The 21,072-nt window shown below is 41.4% G+C and overlaps 1 protein-coding gene across 1 annotated transcript in view; it reads left to right on the forward strand.

Annotated features, from left to right (window-relative positions):
* Positions 1–20,851, forward strand: part of si:dkey-192l18.9 (F-box/LRR-repeat protein 7) — a 25,050-nt gene extending 4,199 nt beyond the window's left edge. The window contains exons 3-4 of the mRNA XM_032503637.1: positions 17,229–17,846; positions 19,420–20,851. Of these exons, the coding sequence (XP_032359528.1) occupies positions 17,229–17,846; positions 19,420–20,156 (1,355 nt within the window). The 3' untranslated portion in view covers positions 20,157–20,851. The remainder of the gene's footprint in view (positions 1–17,228; positions 17,847–19,419) is intronic.
* Positions 20,852–21,072: the final 221 nt, after the last annotated feature.

Consider the following 21,072-nt stretch of genomic DNA (forward strand, 5'->3'; position numbering starts at 1 on the left):
TTCTTCTTCTTCTTCTTCTTCTTCTTCTTCTTCTTCTTCTTCTTCTTCTCCACCCACCCTTCTCTTTCCTCCTCATCCACTCTTTCTACTGCCTATTTTTGGAGAGAAACCTGCGTGTTCCTGGGATAACCCTTAACTGAAAACAAACTCAGCTCCCATCAGAAACCAAAGGCATTTCTCGGGCTTTGTTTGAGAAGAAAAAAAAAAACAACACTACTGGCTTCTCATTGTGGAAGAATGCTTATCTAAACTGTGGTCGTATCAGGCTCAAAGCGTTGCAATGGAGGGAGGTATGTGTGCAGCCGCCCAGGCAATCTTCCAAACCCTGGCACACCGACTGTAGAAAACCGCTCCTCTTTGTCAGGAGTGTATGTGTTACAAATGTAAACTATGCGCTCACTGTAATGGCTCAAAAATACTTTGCAGCTGACAGATGCCTTTTGAAGCCTCCTGTCAGCGGGTCTGAGACACTTTTAATAATCGATCAATCATTTTTTAATGAAAAAAAGAAAAGAAAAGAACAGAGCAAAATATCTCTAAAGTCATAGCTTAAAAGTACCACAATTCCAGGCAGTGGCGCCGGCAGCTGTTATCCTGTACGCATGTGTACAGCCTACATTTATTTTCAAATGTATTTGATACAGTTCTGGATTAAGGAAGTTCTAGAATAGCAGAGCCAGTCTGTCATCTCCCATCTCTCTGCCAGTCACGTGAAAGTTTGGCACATAGTCAGTGTGCGTGCTGCTGGGTTGTGGGTCTGCCCCGCTTGTGACATAATCTCTGTTGTTGTTGTTGTTGTTACCGGGGCTGTTATTTTACCGGTTAAAGCTACAGTGCGTAGTTTCTGTCTCCCCCATGAGAAATTCTAAGTACTGACAACAACACTGACACAAGCCTTTGGTGATTGCGCACCACCCCCACCCCTGTAACGGACGTTGATTAATAGTTGGAACACACCGGGCACTTAGGTGTCGCATAGCCGGATGCGTAGCCTAGTTCTCTCTCTCTCTCTCTCTCTCTCTCTCTCTCTCTTTCTTTCTCTCACTTTTTCTCTCTTTCTTGCCAAAGAGGATAGTGTAAACCTGGCCTGTTGGCTGGAATGTGAAATGCTGTAGGCTAATCAGAGTTTATAGTGGTGTTATACATCTACAAACATAAACCAATCTCGACCTCGCTTAGTAGACTGTGTATGTGCACCTGTGGGTACTGCTGTTTACATACTATTAAAACAGAATCCTGCCGCCGCTTCTGATGCCAGATGTTATATTCTGTATACAGCATAGTGTCTTGTAAATCCTTGCATTTGAGCTTGGGCTCTTCTGAATTTAATCCAATATTCACTCTCTTTTTAGCTCCATTTTGGTCTCCACCAGATTCTGAGGTAAACATGTGGCTAAATGCTCCACTGTGTTCATCAGCTAGTCGCTAATTTTGTCTGTCTGTTGTTTGGTGCTTTGCAGGTAGCGTACAGTGGGTTTATCAGAGATCTTTCACTAAAAACCACTATCTGCTGTTGCTGGAAGCAAGGTTGATGAGAGCCGTGAGAGTGAATCAAAATGATAAAGTTCTAAAACCAAAACAATTAGCTGAAAGAGGCTAAAATGTTCTGTAGAGCTAAGGGAAACTCCAGGTGATAATTTTCTGTGGTGACTCCTTTTACATTACACATTGTCATTTGATCTATTGTTAATGTAACATTATTGATTAGCACAGCTCAACACATTTCATTATAGCAGGCTAATATTCATTAGCTTGATATCAGTAAAATTGCAATATTAGTGCTTTACAGATTTTGGGAGCGTGTTAAACCTCCACTGGGTAGGGCTCTTCAAAAGTGTATGAGACAGACAGTAAAAATTAAATCTCACAACCCAAGGAAGTATCACTGAGTCATTGATTTTGACAAAAAAACCTGATCAACCCCCCCCCGTAGATACATTATGGTCTCTCTCCCTTTGTGCTGTGGTCTCTTTGTCTGAGTTGACCAGTGACTCATCGACTCTTTTGCACGCTCACACACACATGCACTCACCCAGTTCCTCCCATGCATTGTCATCACTGATCTTGAACTTGCTCTGGCATGACGAATGTAGTATTCTTGTGGTTTTGGAGCTGCCCGCAAGAAGAAAAATATCAGTTGCAGCCTTTGTTTATAACTGTCACTCAGCTGAAGATTTCAAGGTGTTTCTCAGAGAGAACAAAGCAACGAGACATCAGATGTGTTTTTGGTTTCACGCAAGATGTGTGTCAATTAGTCTGTTTTAGTGAGGTTAATTCACTGATTAACCTCACTAAATATAAAGATGTACGATCCTCCGGCGGGTGTGCATTGGGACGAGGCAGACATATGACTTTGCAGGAAATGCTGACTCATTTGGGGAGCTGCTGGAAGTGTACCTAGAGTATTTTGGGGGAAACTAATAATTGCCCTGACTGTGTCTAGTTGGAGAACAACCTGTGCAGATAGAAATATATAGACAGATTATAGACCATGACCAGTGGCTTCCCCACTATAATTTACCTCCTGTGTTATGACTGAAATTGTTATTTTTTTTCTCCATGCTAAGTGGGAATAATTACATGGTCTGGAACCACCATAGCCACAGTCAAATCCCCCCTCCTTAAAAAGACACATATGATGCACGCTCACACACACACACACATACACACACACACACACACACACACACATGCATACTCATGTTCACACACTCACACAGTGGCAAATTGCACAGTCCTTGCCCACCTCGTCCTGTGGTCCACTAAACTAATCAGGAAGCAGTCTGGTCTGTTTCCCCACCACACACACTAGGAGTATTCATATTAAGGTCTAGTATCCTCATGCTACAGTCATGTAGTTGTTTAGGACACAACACTTTCCGGGAACATTATAGACTTGTTTAAACATGTTTTTATGCAAATTGAAGAAAAAAACAATACCACAAGCCAAAGGTTTATTCCCATGACAGACTTTTTTTCCTTGTCTCCCAGGCTTTTTACAAGTAACAGGCTAACGCAACTGTTTTTTGCGCGAAAGAGACAACTTTGTTTTCGTTGTCATCTGATGGAAGACAGCATATTGTTTGGTTTCCAGTAAAAGGGCCAAAAGGAAGAAAAGTTGTTTTCTATGTCATTGAGATGGCACATTGAACAAATCCGCCCTTCTTCATCAGAACTGACATTGCACCCAGTTTCAACATTATTAATCTAAAGTGGATGCAGTTTTGAGCGATTCAACCTAAATATAAGGAATACTTTTTTTCTGTCTGATAGTTCAGGGCAATATAGTTGAAACTAATATTACAACATTTTTGTTTAGTTTCTTCAGGGTACGAAACAGTTATGCAAAATCACATGTTAAGTAGCCAAACTCTGTTATGTATTATTAGACAAAACATTTCCCTCTGTAAATCCATCCTTTAATAACAAATTGTAGTTGTTTTTAATTACAGCTTGCTTGAAATGGTATTTTGGCCCAACTGAACCATACTATTATGCTCCATATAAGCTGCTGGTCATACCAGACCAAGTAAGGTTGTATCTGCAAAACCCACAGTGTATTAAATTGAGAAAGAGTGGATTTGAATGCTCATGGGTTCAACTTTTTATTTGTAAGAGAACAATTGTTATTTCCGCTTTTAAAAGACACATAATCTTCTTTAAAAGCCCTGCATGTAAGATCCAAACCAGAGTCACTAAGACTGAAGGACTGGAGACTGCACCACGTCTTACAAACAAAAACGTCACCAGAAGAAACTGGAATATTTGATAATCCTCTCAAAACTCTTTAATTTCAATGAACCATAATATTGAACCCTAAAATCAGCATAAACATGGAAAGTAGGCCATTGCCCATAGGATGTATTCCCACAAAATCAACATCAGGATGTTACACTCATTCTGCTCCTGAGAATATACCGAGTCAAGCAGTCATCTGGCAGATTTTTGCAACGCGTCTCTGTTTTTATTTATCATCTAGACGGGCTTGTGGTGGGGCTGACCCAGATATTTATTAGCCGTAGACTGAAAGCCACAGTTCTGGACAGCAAAGCCTTCCTGTGGGATGAAAACTGAGTATCTCCCAGCAGGGGTTACACTGTGACCCGGTCTGGGCCTCAAGGGTATTCTTTGGCACAGCCCAACTCAGGGTACTTTAGGAATGTGGCTCAGACATGGTGGGAGCTTAATTGACAACACCCGGGGATGTTCGGCCTGTGTGTCGTAGCTCTCGAACACCGTTTTCATCCTCCTATATCAGCGGTGCCAAGTTTTGGATGCAACACAGACTCACAGGGGCGTTGATCACGTCAAAGCAGCCATGCTTTGGGGTCAGCTCCTTCCCCCGTTTATAATGGCACCAGGAAGGTAGCTGAGGAACAGGGAACGGTGGGAACAATGAACACGTCGACTTCCTCTCTGTCTGCCAAGGACCACAGAAACAGTGATAACAGTGACGGGGGAAAAGTTGACTCTGTCCTTCCAAAGATTACTCTGTAAACATGTAATGATTTATATGCAGTTCTCCAAAAGCAGTTTAACATTTAGATTCTTCTTCTTTATGGGTCTAGTTAAGGCCTTAATCAGACAGTTTTTCAGTTGTTTCACCTCCTTAAATTTTAAAATTCTACAAGGTATACCATGTCCTCAGTGCACATGTGAATATGATGAAGAAATCCTGCCCATTGCAACCTTTATTTAATCAAGTAAGTCTCATTTTCAAGGGAGGTCTAAGTACAGATAAAATAATACAAGATACTGAAAAGCAATAGTATGCATAAAAAAACAAGACCAAAATCATTAATAAATAATGAGAATAGATGTAAAATTGTTTTTATTTAGAACGTCCATTTAAAAAAAAAAAAAAAACTGAGGTTTTACTGTTTCGTGTTAAGCAGGTCATGAGAGACCGCAAGCAATGATTGGTCGGGGTTCAGTGTGTCTTAGACGTTGATGAGCCAAGTTAAGGAATCAAAGGCACCATGATCACCTAACCTGGCACTTTATGTATTAAAATTTAAAGCTTTCTTGAGTTTTGGCAACAACAAAAAATAAAACTCATCAAATCAGGGCATCCCATTCATGCCCCTTCAGCCACATTCCCCCTTAAACCCATTCATTGCTGTTGCCCACCCCTTGCCCTCTGGCTTTTCCCTCCAGTCCCAGTCACATGACCTTCTCTGCTCACCTGTTCCCACTTTCTCTCATTAGCCCTGCACGTATATAACCAGCCCTTTCAAGCTGCTCTGTTTCTTGCCTTTGCTTCCCAGCGTCTGTATTCTGATATCTGAACCCTGGAATATAAAAACTTCTTACTTGTTTTGAACCTCTGCCCATATCTTTTGGAGTTTGTATTTCCTGCGTGCCGCTTTGGCGTTGTTTACTTGTGTGTGGGCATCCTCGTGATCCCATAAGCTTTTGTACCTTCATTTGGTCAATAAGCCACCTGAACTGTATCAATCTGATACAGTCTGTCTGCATGTGGGTCTTATCCATGTTTTCCCTCTCGTATTACCAGCTATAAATGACTCTAGCAATGTGGCGTGTCAGTTGCTGCTTTGCACTGAATATTTAGTTTTTTAATAAATACATATCACTTCTGATCGATGTGAGCATGTAGCCCCGTGGTCTCTGTGAGAACCATGATTAACCTTGTCTCCAAAACATCACATTTTCATTAGCTAAGAAAAGCTTTTAAGCTTTGTGATGAGTGTCCCCATGTATCATTAGAAGAGCAACAGCATGTTCCCTATCTGTAATTATGTGCTGATATTGTGTCAATGACCAAAAAGGTCCTCTAAAGGTTTTAAAGGTCCTTTAAAATAGAAATTTTAATTTACTTGCATTTACTTTGCACACCCACGCAGGTGCTTTTTATTACTATGACTAAGAAAAACAATGTTTATTTGGCTGCATGATGATAAAATCACAAACTCTAATATAATAATTTTACAGCAATACAAAATCCTAATATTAATCAGTGTAAATTCACAGTATTCCCACTTGAGGGTCAGCTGTGCAGTCTAAACAGTCCCTCCACAAAGCTCCTGTCTCCACCATGTCAACATTGTTGCCCAAAGGCAACAAATCCCTCACACTTCATCTGCAAACTAACCTCACTGCTAGCGACCCATTTACTGGTGTTTACTTAGGCAGATATATAGTGTTTCACTGTTGATTTTTGATGTGCCAAGTATGAAAGAGGCTGCAGCGAGGTGTTTGTGTGTGTCGTTGCTGTTGGGACATTTTCCCCGCCGGGAGGAGTTGTAAGTTGTTATTCTCCATAACATTCTATCGTTCATCAGTAGTCATTACTGCAGTGTGTATTTTAAGCCAAACCATTGTGGGCAAACTTTGAACTGGTGTGACGAATGTATCTACTGGTGAAACTTAATGCTGCATTTGCTCTGCAGCTCTATACGGCTGCGTTGCCAGTTCTCACACCGGGAAGAGAGGTTTGTTTAGATGAAGAAGCATCTGTTTTTTGGAGGGAAATGTTTGGCAGGTGATTGACTATTTCATGGAGGATTAGAGGAAGTTATAGATTGTTCTCATTTTGTGCAGAAGTGTGTACTCATTAAATGCAGGCAGTGTTGGTGGAAGAGAAAAAAAAAGTACATTTTCCCTATTTTTTCTTAAGACACAAAGCGTTGGACTTTTATTCACCAAGCCTGTAGCAATTGCATTGAGAAATATCAGTGCTAACCTTCAAATCCTCATTGGAGGTTGTCTATGTAAAGAGAGAAAACAGAGAGGCAATGAATGCCTATGCTATTTCCCCCAGATTCTCTCCATCAGCTGTCGTTGCTCCTCCCCCTGTCTTTTCTACCGTTTGTAGAGCCAGGAAATCTGAGCGAAAAAGCACCAAACAAGTCGGCAAAAGAAAAAAAATGGAAGTAGTTTAGTGAAGGAGATAGAGGAGGAGGCGAAGGAAAGACAGCTAAGTGAGCAGATCTCATAACTCTTCTCTGATTACTGCTCAGTCTTCTTATTTTCTGTCAGAGAGAAAGCGCCGGCCCTGTTGTTTTGAATGCCATTTTCTCCAAAATGGGGCCACAAATTTTAGTTCTACTACAGCAGTGTGTTTGACAGGACATGGGAAAGAAGCCACTTGGCTTTGCTTGCTTCCTGTAAGATTTTTGGCTCACAAGTGATGTTTTTACTGTGGTACACCTGGGTCTTTGGGCTTTTCATGTGGCAATGACCCCAGTTGTGGACCAGCTGAAACTGACACATTGTACTTCCCCTCCCCTCTATTTGATTCTGTGGTTTGTTTCATTACGTAAGCGGCAAAGTGTCAGTTGTGGTTGAAGCTGCAATGGTCCAAAAATTTAGGGATAAACTTCTCTAGACAGTGTTCTTGGAGAGGCTCTTTTTTGCTTTTTAATACCAAATTGTGGGGTATTTAACACCTGTTTTAATATGAAGGATTACTCAAAAGTTTGACTTCATCTTTCATAGAAATTAGTTTTGGTTGTCAAAACAAATACTATACATAAAATACATAAAATAGAAATACAAACTCACAGGGCCAGTTGGTGAACAAACTATTTGTTTTCTCTCTGGGAGTTAGAAAAGAAGTTTGATACGATATGCATGTCCATATGGTAAAAATAAAGGTACAGCCAGCAGGCGGTAAGTTAGCATAAACATTGTTAGCAGAGAGAAACTAGCCTAGTTAAACTTGCTAGGTAACAAAAAACGGCCTACCAGAGCTTCTAAATTTCCCAAATTTATAAACAACCTTCTTCTCTCATACCATACACCACATAAACTACAAGTTTTGATTTTATGAAGACCGTTTTAAACTTTGGACAGAGCCAGGCTAGCTGTATCCCCCTGATTCCCGTCTTATGCTAACCTAAGCTAGCAAAAGAAAGGAAGCAGCTGGCACTAGCTTCATATTTAACCCTTGTGTTGTCTTCCATTCACCCATAACAAATAAGTTTTTCTTCAACACTATTATTGCTTTTTCCCGACTTTTTTGACACTTTTTTAATGCTTTGGGTGCTTTTTAATGTTTTTTCCAAAATTATTTAATATTTCCAACGTTGGCATTTTCAGTGCTTATGTCAAAGGTCCATTTTTTGTGATTAAAAAAACTGAAAACGGGTCAGATTTGACCCGAGGACAACATGATGGTTAATGTACAGACATGAGAGTAGTATCAAACTTCCTTAAAATGTATGATTCCTCTATCCAAATCAATCATGTAACTTTGCCTGACAAGGCTTTTTCTACCTCAAACGTGTGTTTAATGTAGTGGCTACCCAGTACTAGGGCTGCACAATATGAGGAAAATGTCAAATTTATTTTTCAAAATTATTTTTGACGGATTGCGATCATGATTCATGATATTATTGGGAATGATCAATTTTCTCATTTTCATTGGAGAACAAATAAATATGTAGTATAGTTATATAGACAAAAAGTTACACCAAACCAAGATGTTTTCCTTTAGTCGGTAGGATAGGATTTGTTTGCCCAGGACGTCTCTGTAGCACCACAATACTTCATTCAGAATGGTTTGACACATATTTTGCCTTTAACAAATATTGCGCCCCCCCTGCGATTAGGATATTGCACTAGTCCGTGCTGCGATTTTGATAAAATTGCAATTTTGTTGCCCTACCCAATACTGTGATATTTTGCAAGTATGATGATCTTGCACGATGGCATCTTCATTCTGTATCCCAAAAATCTCTAAATACAGTGAAAGACCAATCACCACCATGAATAGTGCTTAAAAAAAACCTTTTTAGCTTTTAATTTGAGAATTTATAAAGTTTTGTCTCTGTCTCCAAAGACATTTCTAGCACTTTGAGCCAAAACAGCATCTTTTTCTGGAGTTGAAGTGAACCATTTTTCTTCAAGAGTTTATAACCGCAAAAGTTCCAGCACTTCCCTTGTTCTGTTGCTTCAACCACATGAGATCATTACATTTGCTCCTCATCACAACCAAATCAACCGTTTAGGCCAGCGCTCGCTTTTCCATTCCTGTCTGAAGTGCAGTTCTTCTTGCTGTTTGCTGTGTGTAGTCAACGTTACCCTGCTCAGTCATTTAACACGACTGTCACTCCACACTCTAACCCCCCTCACACACCTCTGCCAAAAAATATAAACTGTACAGAAAGGCATTTCATGCATAGGATTCCTCGCAGAAGAAATACCATCTTTGACATCCTGATTTAACAACCTGTGAACGAAAAATGATGTCATCTTGAATTTCAGTGATTTGCCAAAAGCCAGATCCGTTTAGTATGACGCCAAATTGCTTTTGGAGTCTGAACGGCCATCTCTCTATCCTGGAAAAGTTGTGCTGTTATGAATGCACAGTCACAAATGCTCATTTGAGTAGATCAGTCTTTCAAATTTGGATTAAAGATGTCCATGTGTCTGCTGTCCTCTTCAGCTGTGGATTTATAAAGAGACCAGGCCAGAGTGTGGAGACATGTGTCTTTTAAACTGACAGAAGGGCTTCAAGAGGCGGAAAACTCCCTTGAGGAAATTAGTCGTGTTGTGGGGAAAGAGTGTAATAGTTCCTGGCACATGTGTAGCCCAATCTGTTGCTGCACTAGCTTCAAAAAATGAATCCTTGAGGCTGAGTGAGTGTGAGAATAGCTGCAGTCCAGAAGTAGTGGAGTTCTGGGGGTTGTGGGGAGCTAAGGAGACTGTTTCCTGTCCAAGTGTAAAGGAACCAGCAGGCCCTATTGTCTTTCAGGTTGTCCAATGACGTAAGACCTTCCTGTAGTGAAGGCTTTGCTGATAGCCCAGCCGCCACACTGTACAGTACGGTAATATCAACTTCCATGTATTCAATAAAACCCAAGACAGACCCAGATGTTTTTTATCCCAGTAGTTCTCTCTCAGTTGGATGTTTCCCTTTAAAAAAAAAAAAAAAAAAAAAACCTGGCGTGAGTAACCGTTTAGTGCTGATAAATCAATTCTCTTTCAGTCAAATCCCTGCTGCCTGGTTGTTTTTTTATTAGCTGATACTTCTTTTTACCCCTCGTGTTGATTTGAATTGGATTTCCTGACTTAGAAAATAGAAAATAAGCATCTCTGATTCCCTTTCACGCATGACACCGCCCTGTCACAGTCTTGGTACGGAAGGGAGGGGAGCACAGTGAAGCTTGCAGAGCAGAAACATGTCACAGGGCTAAGGGCATTGAGGTAATGGATTGGTCTGTTCTGCCAGATGCAGCAGTAATAATCCTATGAGGTCCAGACAGGGTCTTAGCAGAGCTTCACAGCACAGTAAGATCCTGAAAAGAATCCCTATAGCTTTAGTTTATGACCAGACTGCGTCAAAGTCTGGATTGACCCTGCCTGTGCACTTGTCTCTGTCTCTGCTAAAGTCTGCAGACTCTTTTGCCAATTTATCTTCCCTCTCTCTTTTCCTCTTGCCCCTATTTACTTTAAGAGGCCCTGAAATGACGCCCTTAAATCTGTTTTTGTGAGTTGCTTCTTTTTTTTTTCATTAAGTTCATCAGGTTTATGCCATTAAGACGACATCACTCCAAACATGCAGCTGAAGCCTCTTCATCACGCGAGCATCATGTATTTTTGGGGCGATCACTTCCATTGATATACATTAAACTTCTGGAATCAAAGCGCGATCCAGATGTGTCTCAGAAGTAAGTTGATGTTAATGGGAGCCTGCTGCGGCACTGCTGTGGATCAGCTTAGATTTGGGTATTAGTGGCAAATGATTTCAGCCAAGGATGCCTTTCTGTGGCTATACGCACATTCAAAATGCATGAGTTTCTCTTTCATTTCACCACTGTTCCGTTGTTCTTTGTCCAGAGTAAAGACCAGATGTTCCACTGTTTCTCCTCTGATTTCCTAAACCCAACTGAATCTTCCACCATCTGCACTTACAGTCCCTTCAAGATCATTTTAACAGCTGCATGGTATTTGTTCTGTTAATGATAGGTTTGCAGTGATACGGAGATATAAAACACGACACCGCACTGGTTAACTTAAACAGATTCCTGCAGTATCTGAGGGTTACAAGGAAGTTTTTCCTTTCATGCTTAGAGTTTGGAGCTGCAGGTATACGCACCCAACAATCCTAACGTAAGGTCCACCTACTAGCTTTATTTGGAGCTTTCAGTTGTCTCAGATGGTTCCTATTAGTGGATAAAGTTTGTTTCGTTGTCATGGAGCTAGATCTGTTGATATGCAATGATTTCATCTTGAGTGTTTCTAGGACTTAAGTATGAATTTCATTATTCACCTTAAAAATGGCACTAGACTTAACAAAATCAACTCAAGGGGCACTTTCAAGTGATAGAGTTGACAGCTCTGGTGAAAGCAAGAACAGAGACCTTGAGTTGTCAAACTACTGTTTCAATGAGAACAATTTGATTCCAAATTTGAGGAAGATTTCACAGAAATGATAATACACTTTCTAAACCTGATAAAATTCCGTTGCTTCTCTTTTGCACACAGTAATATGCTTCGTCTGGATTTTTTTGTCATTGTGAATTGCATTCATACCTTCTATGTCTTAATTCCACAGCTCTTTAATTAGCCTTCATCTGCATGGCTGGCTTTAAAACAGTGTGTTTGTCTGTTGATTGCAAATGCAATCATTAAAAAAAGGCTCGGACAGCAACTAGCAGCACACACTGGCAGAGGTTCTCCAGATGCAAAAAGAACTACATATCCAGAAGTGACAAAGTTATAATTGTTCTGCACATTTATCAGCGTTTATTGTTTGTGCAGCATCTTTGATCAATGGTGATTGGAGAAATAGATGGCTTTCTCAACAAAAAACATAGATAGATAACACCTGGGTGTCCTTAAAGAGACCCAGGTGTTATCTATCCCAAATCCAGTGCAACCCAGCAACTGCAAGGCTGTCTTCATTTAACTTTTCCCACCAGCTGTGTGGAAGTGTCAATGCTGTGTAATTAGCGCTGTGTTTCTCCGGGCTTGAAGCTCTCTTCTGATCAGTGACACATGTAATTACATAATTTGAGAGTTGCTTCTTAGCCAGTGGCAGTCAGATGAGTTTGTCTCCTTTGTGCAGGATCCCATCGAATTAGCTCGGCCTTGGACAACAAAGAACAGCAACACATTGCTAGTGACTTGAGCAGTGTGTCTGTGTCACACCTGCCAGTGAAAAATCCACGTTCAGTGCCAAGGAAACCATAGTAAACGTGTGTGTTGAACACCTGGCTGCATGCGCAAGTGTACTGCCTTTGTATTACCACAAGTTTACATGATGTTGCTCCTGATTGGGTATAATTAAGTATTGTCTATATCTACAATGTTCCACTTCCAGGATTGTTCAGGTGCCACCGGAAATTCCGCCGGATGGCTTTCATTTGGGCCGTTACCTTCTGCTTTCTTTTAAACTCCAATGGATTTCTAAGGACCATGGTAAACTGCTCCTCAGATCTCTGCAGGGTAAATCCCAGCCCAGCTAGCTAGACTAGCTTTCTCTATCGACGATTGTGATTGGTTTAAAGTAATGCTAACAAACCAGAGCAAGTTTTCTCCAATTCCTGTAATGCTCTGTGGACTCGCCAGACCCTCCTCCACAGTACTCTGAAGAAAGTTCTGGCAAAGCAAGACTACAAGACTAAACATACCTCAAAGCTTGTTGCACAGCGTTGCATGTCATTGCAGTCCATATCTTTGACGTTCCAATTCCGGGATTGCTCCGGTGTCGCAGGACATTCCACTGGATGCATGTACTGTATGTTTCCTTTTGCTTTCTTTGTGTTGGAATTTTAAACTTCGGTGGATTTATGAGAACTATGGTTGACTGCTCCTTAGATCTCTGGAGGGTAAATTGAAAAAGCTAGCTAGACTATCTGTTCAATCTGAGTTTTCTCCCACTATTTTACAGCGGCTCCGTAACGATTGTGATTGGTTTAAAGAAATGCCAATAAACCGGAGCACGTTTTTCTCCCATTGCGGAATGCTGTGTAGAGTAGCCATTATTTAATTAAAAAAAATGAATTGCATGAATCCAAAACAGCCTGATTTCCAATTGTTTTTACAGCTCTGTGTTGCATAGTTTGTGGTTTCCAGCACTGTTGGATAAATCCACTAGGTAGCACTAGGTATTAACTCAGGAATCTTGCAATATTTGCAGTGTACTTGAACAAACATGAAAACCCAGCACCACTATTGCCATGACATATTTGGACAGGTGTGTGAAATTTAAAATAGATGAGGTGTTCACAATGACCTCGGACTATTAAATCCTTTGTATTAAACTACAAATACACCGGCCAAGATAAACTAGTAGACCTCAAGGAAATAATCCTTCACATTTAAAGTTGAGCTAATCATAGGTAGACCACCCAAAAATGGGATGCATGAACCCAAACTGTGGTCAACCGTCACCTACAAGAAACATTAAATCCTCCTCTTAGCTGAATGAAATGAGGTTTAATGCAGATTTTTATTACGCAATGCATTTTGGACTGCTACACTCGTCGTTTAGATCAAATCTGGATGCGAGTGAGAGTTGTAAGGACACGCAAGAGAGAGGTTTTAAAGTAGCCGTGAATCGGTGGACATGTTCCCGGGAGGACGAGTCTGCGGATGTCATCAGAGGCGAGGCGGGAGGCGGACCAAGCCAAGGTCTGGAATACAGATCTGCAGGACAGTCGTAAGGACTGTGTCACTGCCCAGCTGTCCGTCCGTCTGCACACAAATCCACATAACAGAGGCAGGATGTGGCCCGCTCGTCACATAGATGTTGACGTACGGTGTGTAAAATCAGCTGACTGCCCTGGTCCTGAAGCATCCATTAATCGTCACGGTGCAATCTACTTGACTGAGGCTAGAAATGTAGGTCAACACGGTGTTGATCCAATTATATCTGGGTAAATGTATTGGAATCATAGGGAAACGGTGGGTAGTAAAAGTACCACATCAAAAGTTACCGTAGAGTTAATTTAACACTTTCTCACAGTTTCAACATAATCAAACATCATCAAGCAGAATATTGCAGTTTTGACAAAAGGTGGAAACAACACCAGAGTAATCGGGGCCTCTGAAAAGTAATACAGATCGGCTAAGGTTTTTTATTCTTTCTTTTTTTAGCCTAACCCCATTGAAATAATTAGCAAATTAAGTGTAGCTACATATCGCTGTTTTCACTAGCCTTCTTGCTTTTTTGCTCTTTATTTTGATGTTATTTAGACTTTAAACCACAAACCAGGCAAAACTGGATTTACATTCTAAAAAATTGTTTTTGTTTTCACAAGATTAGTAATACTAGGAATTTAAATTAAATCTTTTAACCAAAGTTGATTCTGTATATTGCCTTTTGAAACAACAGTCCTACCTCAATAACTGTTATCACTTTACGTCCATATTTTAAGACTCACTGAAAAGAGATTAAAAGAAAAGTAAAGTTATTGAGTTACTACAAAGGTTCCTCAAAAAGTTATTTTGACCAAGATGTATAGGCTATATTTTGCTGTGGAACAATTGGCAAGTCCCCAAGTTCCTACAAAGGTTCCTGGGTTCTTGGATAATTAAGTAAAAGGTTATAAATATACTAAATATATAAGCCTTTGGAGCAAAACTGATATATCGCCTTTTGGAATTATAGTTGTAACTCAATACTTTGTAAATGTTTTGTTAAGACAACTCACTGGAGAGAATAGATAAATAGAGTTCTGGACTCGCCCTCATCATCACATCACGATTGGTTTAAAACATTTAGAATATTAAAATTTTATTTTGAAACATGATAACACCGTAAAGCCCAGATAGCCGTAGCTGTACAGCTGTTAGTGACATCATACTTGTGACTACTTGAAATGCTTTTAGTGATGACTATCAATCCAACTGAGCTCCTCGAGATTGGACAAGACGAGTTGGAGAGGTGATGAGAAGACGCAGATACCATCAGAGAGGAGCACTCAGTGTCACGGGGTGATGGGAGCCGGGCCCCGGCTTACGGAGGTGGAGGGCTCAGCTGTCTCACGCCACGCTGATGAGATCCAGCCACTGCTTCTCACAGCTGCGTCTTCAGACATGGCGGCAATCAGCGCATATCTGTCAGGAGGGCCTCAGTGTTTACACAGGCTCTAACCTACAGTGTCAGCCCCAGCACCAAGCTCCTGAGCTGGTGGCTCTAAAGCAACAGAGTTCATCTGGTGAGAAGGCCCTGGGACTGCGACCTGAATGCAGGGAAGATATACTGGATGTGACACTTTTTTTCCCGAACATACAAAAACGTGATAACGAGATCCATGTAAACTCTCATTGATGATAAAAGCTAGCGTGGCTATGGCACTGTCATGATGAACCCTTTGACCCATTTAATAACTGTACAACGTGACATCGATACACTGGAGATTATTGGAATGTATGAATTTCCCTGATCTAAGACAGCTGCGGTAAAGATGTGGTGTTTGTCCTTCAGAATGAAACACTGAAGAGTTATACAGCAGAAACCTCATCACAGAAGAAGGGAGACCAGTGTCTCCACAGGAAGTGGCCTCAAAGGTCCAGAATGCAATGCAGCCAAGGAGCATTCCACCAATTTAACTCATCAGTTTAGTGGTTCACTAGGGAACTCCACCGGTTTGACACATCAAAGTCTGTTTACAGTTCTTGTGTGAAAAAACGTATAAAGCCTTCCGTGAAATCTGATCAATTGACTCAAGTGATGTCACTTGAGTCATCTTCGGTTGAGACTAAAGACGTAAAACGTAAAAATTTGAAAATTGAAACAATTTCGGAGATGTGGAGTTCACCATCTCTTTGCATCCAACTCCTCATCTCTGCTTGAGGCGACATTAGCAGCTACTCGCATAACACACACAAATCACAGTGGTCAAATTGCATTGTGGGCAATGTAGGCGGCAGGTTTGGTCATGGAATAAAGAAAGCGGATGGTTCTGCTACATCAATTTTAATCCTTTGTTAGTGAGTCCCACAACGTGGAGTATTCTTTCAAAGGGAGTACAACACAGCCTGTGGAAACAGCTGTATAATGTCTTCTGTGGCTCTGAAGGGAGCTTTGACGGTTCTTGAGAAAATAACCCAAGGGTTTTCTCAGTCAGGGCTTGGAGTCTACAAGGCTGCATTACTAACTGGGTGCAGGGAGTTTGAAAGATGTTGGTATTTATTTAGGCAGGGAGGGTCTGATGAAAGGATCCTGTAGGTTGTATTATGCGAAATGCAGAATCCCATGTTTTTGCAATGTGACCCTATATGGCCTAGATTATTTTATTAAAATCTCATGTCACTTGTCGTTGTATGCACTTTAATGTAAAGCACATTGAGTTTCCCTGTGCGATATAGATAGCATTGCCTCGCCTTGCCTAAAAGTCTGAATATTTCCGCCTCTACTGCTTCAATTGTGACCATTCTTTTGTCACTCTGTCTCATGCGAGTCCCCCAGCTTTATGAAAGTGCAATACTAAATATACTATCGGTGTAGTACGCCTTCAAGATGTTAAGCTAGTCCTTTTCTTGAAAGGAAACTCTTTTTCTTCTAGGTCTTACTAACAGGATTACCATTAGCTGCTCTCTTTACTTTAAAAACCCAGACATGGCAGTTAAAATCATTCTGTTTCTACTTGTCAAAAGTAATTCTGGGAAATGTAGGAAATTAAAAGTGCATGAGTCAGATTTAGGGAAAGTACAGCAAAATGCGGAATGCGGTCAACATTGATGATATTAAAAAATCTTGAGGTAGCTTTTAATCCTTTTTAGAGAAGTTGGTACAGCTATGGCACATTGAAGGATGGTTGATTCACAGCTTGTGATTCGGACATTAAGCAAAAGGTTAACTTACTTACTTACTTACTTACTGACTTAGTTACTTATTGTGAAAAAGTGGTAGACTTTACAGTAAAAGCCTTTAAAAAATGCTGCTTAAAACCCACTGTCTGTTTGTGAAACCGTTATTTTATTCATAATTTATGATTTTATGATTACAGGGCCTTTTTTTCCATCCAAATCCCATTAGACCAGGTCTTGATCTAAAACCTAGTTACTGTAAACGTGTCAACAACAAAAAAATGAATGTGGGTTCTGTAAGGGAAGAGGTTTGAGGAAGCGGTTTTAATCTGATGGGTTGACCTCTCCAGAGAGACATATGGCACGTGTTAACATTCCTTAGCTTTACAGGTCATTTGAAAATAAAGAGTTCCAAAACAAAGAGTTTTTAAACAAAATGAACTTTGAACTAACTCTGTCCCTCCCTTTCCTTCTTTTCTTATCAATCTTGTCCTCTTGTTCAGGTTTAGACTCCAGCACTCGGACTCTGAGCACCCCCAGCCCCGGTCTTATTCTGCCATCCAAGTCCTCATCCTTCTCCTCGCCCGCCCTCTCCAGTAACGGCCATGAGACCAACTCCTCTTCCTCCTCCTCTGCCCCCGCCGAGACCGTCGCCGTGGTCCACTCTCAACCTGGCACTCACACTCGTTCCCGCCAGTCCAAAAGCCACCACCACGCTCCCATTGACCTCCTCCCCGACCACGCCCTTCTGCAGATCTTCTCCCATCTCCCCACCAATCAGCTGTGCCGGTGTGCGCGCGTATGCCGCCGCTGGTACAACCTGGCATGGGACCCGAGGCTGTGGAGCACCGTCCGCCTAACAGGAGAGCTACTTCACGCTGACCGTGCCATCCGGGTCCTGACTCACCGGCTGTGCCAGGACACCCCGAACGTGTGTCTGACCCTAGAGACGGTGGTGGTGAATGGCTGCAAAAGGCTCACCGACCGTGGGCTGCATGTGGTGGCTCAGTGCTGCCCGGAGCTACGTCACCTGGAAGTCGCCGGCTGTTATAACATCTCCAATGATGCTGTGTTTGAGGTGGTGTCCCGCTGCCCTGGTTTGGAGCACCTGAACCTCTCAGGTAAACATCTGACAAAATTAGGGCTGGGGATTAGGGCGCAGAGATCTGAGGAAACCCGAGTCCTCATAAATCAAACGCACATCTGGCAATTAATTACAATAAATAAACAAGTATTAAAGTTCGACTGCTTTTAATATTCTGCTAAAATAAAATAAATTGCTTGTTGAATTCATAGCAAATGAAAGGAAATCATTTCCAACATCATTTTATTGAAGATATTGAACTTTAAAAATGACAGTTACATTTTGAAGAGCAGTTTTCTAATATTTTCTTTCAATTAACACAGAAAAATCTGTGTCCATCGCTATATGTCACAGCCTTCCCCGATGTGTTTATTGCGCCACATGATATCATGATGATGATAAAACAAACCATATATTGTGCAGCCCTAAAGGAAATGTACTTCTGTGACATCTTACTGTGGTCTGTGGCTAATAGGCTCTCTCAGTTTTATTACTGCTACCCTACATCACGCACGTGTGGATTTACCTCAAAGAATTCCCTCTCCTCAATTCCTCTCAGTCAGTTCTACTAAAGCTGGTAAAATCATTAGAGGAGCATGAGAAGCTCTGCCAACCTCAATTCCCATGTGAGAGAAGAAAGGCTTTCTTTAGCTGAAAGCAGAACTTACCTCAACGTGAGTAAGGAGAGCGGTCTGCTGCTTTCATTAAGGAAGTGACACAAATAACATTAACTTGGACAGGACTCTGGACAGAGCCATGTCTGCACCATTAGGACCAGGAAGTAAGCCCTTTGTTGTAAAAATAGCCTTCAAAAAAGTGGCTTTTATTTAAAAGGCACAAGATGATGAAAATCGTTCCATTATATTCTATCTCTTTTTATGTTTAACTGGTCAGGACTTCAGCCTTTGATTATTTTTCTTCCCTGAAAAGTCACCGCAATTTTGGTTTTCTTGGAGTTTGCACTCAAACATTTTGATGCTTCTAGTTGCAGGCGTACAGCCAAATACAGCAGGTTTTACCCTGGCACCCTCAAGTGGTTACTTTTTTTTTTCTTTAAAAGAAAAAAACTCACATGATTACAAATACATTAAAAGTTTGAAGTTTTTTTGCTTGCTGTAATCATTCCTTACGGTTCATACTGGCAATAATGTAATATGGGTGGACAAAATACAAATGTTTGTTTTATCTGAAGCTAAGGATTTAGCAGCCTGAATTAGACAAATAAGTGGGTTAGGTTTTTTTTGGGTTAGAAATTAACTTTTTAAAATCCTTTCATTGTTCATGTGGAAACACATATATTGTTTTAAATATGTATATTATATAGACCTTAGTGGTCCCTTAATACCAGATCTGCCATCAGTCTTTCGCAAAATTCAGCCTTGGTGCAGAATTACAGCCACTAGAGCCAGTCCCATCATGAGCTTTCCTTAGTATGTGCCATTTCATTTGGTTAGAAATGAAATTTCTAAAATTATTTCATTGTTCATATGGAAACACACATGTTGTTCAAAGACAGACTTGTTGAGAAGAAGAATTGTAATCTTCCTATATAAAACCCCATGAACAAAAACCACCATTTGTTACTGAACCTCTGCTTCCTCTTCCTCCAGGCTGCTCCAAGGTAACCTGCATCAGCCTCACCCAAGAGGCCTCCCTTCAGCTGTCCCCTCTGCACGGCCAGCAGATTTCCATCCACTACCTGGACATGACCGATTGTTTTTCCCTCGAGGATGAGGGCTTGCGGACTATCGCCTCCCACTGCCCCCGCCTGACACATCTGTTCTTACGCCGCTGCACCAGACTGACAGATGAAGCCTTGCGCCACCTGGCTCTCCACTGCCCTTCAATAAAGGAGCTTAGTCTCAGTGACTGCCGCTTGGTGGGGGACTTCGGCCTGCGTGAAGTCGCCCGCCTCGAGGGCTGCCTGCGCTACCTGAGTGTGGCCCACTGCACCCGCATAACTGATGTAGGCATGCGCTACGTGGCGCGCTACTGCCCAAGACTGCGCTACTTAAATGCGAGAGGTTGCGAGGGGCTGACAGACCACGGCCTGAGCCACTTGGCCAGGAGCTGCCCAAAACTCAAGTCCCTGGATGTGGGTAAGTGCCCGCTTGTGTCGGACAGCGGGCTGGAGCAGCTGGCTATGTACTGCCAAGGCCTGAGGCGAGTGAGTCTCAGAGCATGCGAGAGCGTGACAGGCCGAGGACTCAAAGCTCTGGCAGCCAACTGCTGCGAGCTGCAGCTTCTCAACGTGCAGGACTGCGAGGTGTCGCCAGAGGCTCTGCGGTTTGTTAGACGCCACTGTCGGCGCTGTGTCATTGAGCACACAAACCCCGCTTTCTACTGAGACAGGGAGTTCTTGGACTGCTCTTCTGACAAATGGATGTTCTAATATTCCTGCTAGGGAGTTGGCAGAGTTCAGCAGCCGATGTGTCAGAGCTGGTTGAAAACTGGTTTGCAATACTGGCCAGAATTTGTCTCTCTAAATGCGCTTGGTGGCTGTTAATGCTGAATATACTTCCGTAGACTGTATTTAACATATTTATCTGTAAAAAGGCAGAGAAGTACAGTATTTCAGCATATAACATATTTCAACATCCCACTTTACTTGCTACAACATTGAGCACTGGGTACAGTTGTGTTGCCATTTAAAAGCATTGTAATATATTTTAATTACAACACCTTTACAGGCCTGAAACATAATCATTATCATATGTTACTACATCTATTTAAAAAGAAACAGCAAGTATCTTCAGACTAAACCACTAAGAATGTAGCTATAAAACAGCAGCAACTACAGCCAATCTGATTCAAAATGTTCTCAGTTTCCCTTTCTTTATGTTGCATATGCACTTTATGCAATTGTGTTGACAATCACTTCAACTGAGCTCAAAGTGTTATCGTTTTTTTTCTTTTCTGTAAATTAAACTATTAGCAAGGTTGTTTTTTTGTTTGTTTTTTACAGCCAAATAGAAACTGTTGTTGAGAGTAAAGAAAGAACACATTGCTGCTATAACTGTGCCAATAAATTCTTCAAAATCCGCCTCCACTGTGAGTGTTTTACTTAACTTAATTACAGCCTTAAAGGATTTAAGCTTGCCCATGTTTGTGAGTCATTAAGGTAACTAAGAAATATCCAGGAATACCATAAATGGATGTTTTAGGGACTGAATTGTGTGGGCTCAAAGGGCATTGCTTTCTGCTTCCAGGCCAGTGGCTAAATAAAACCTGCTTGTCAACTCCTACGGAAATATACACACACA

Source organism: Etheostoma spectabile, chromosome 22 (genome assembly GCF_008692095.1).
Source record: "Etheostoma spectabile isolate EspeVRDwgs_2016 chromosome 22, UIUC_Espe_1.0, whole genome shotgun sequence".
In the NCBI taxonomy this organism is placed as follows: Eukaryota; Metazoa; Chordata; class Actinopteri; order Perciformes; family Percidae; genus Etheostoma; species Etheostoma spectabile.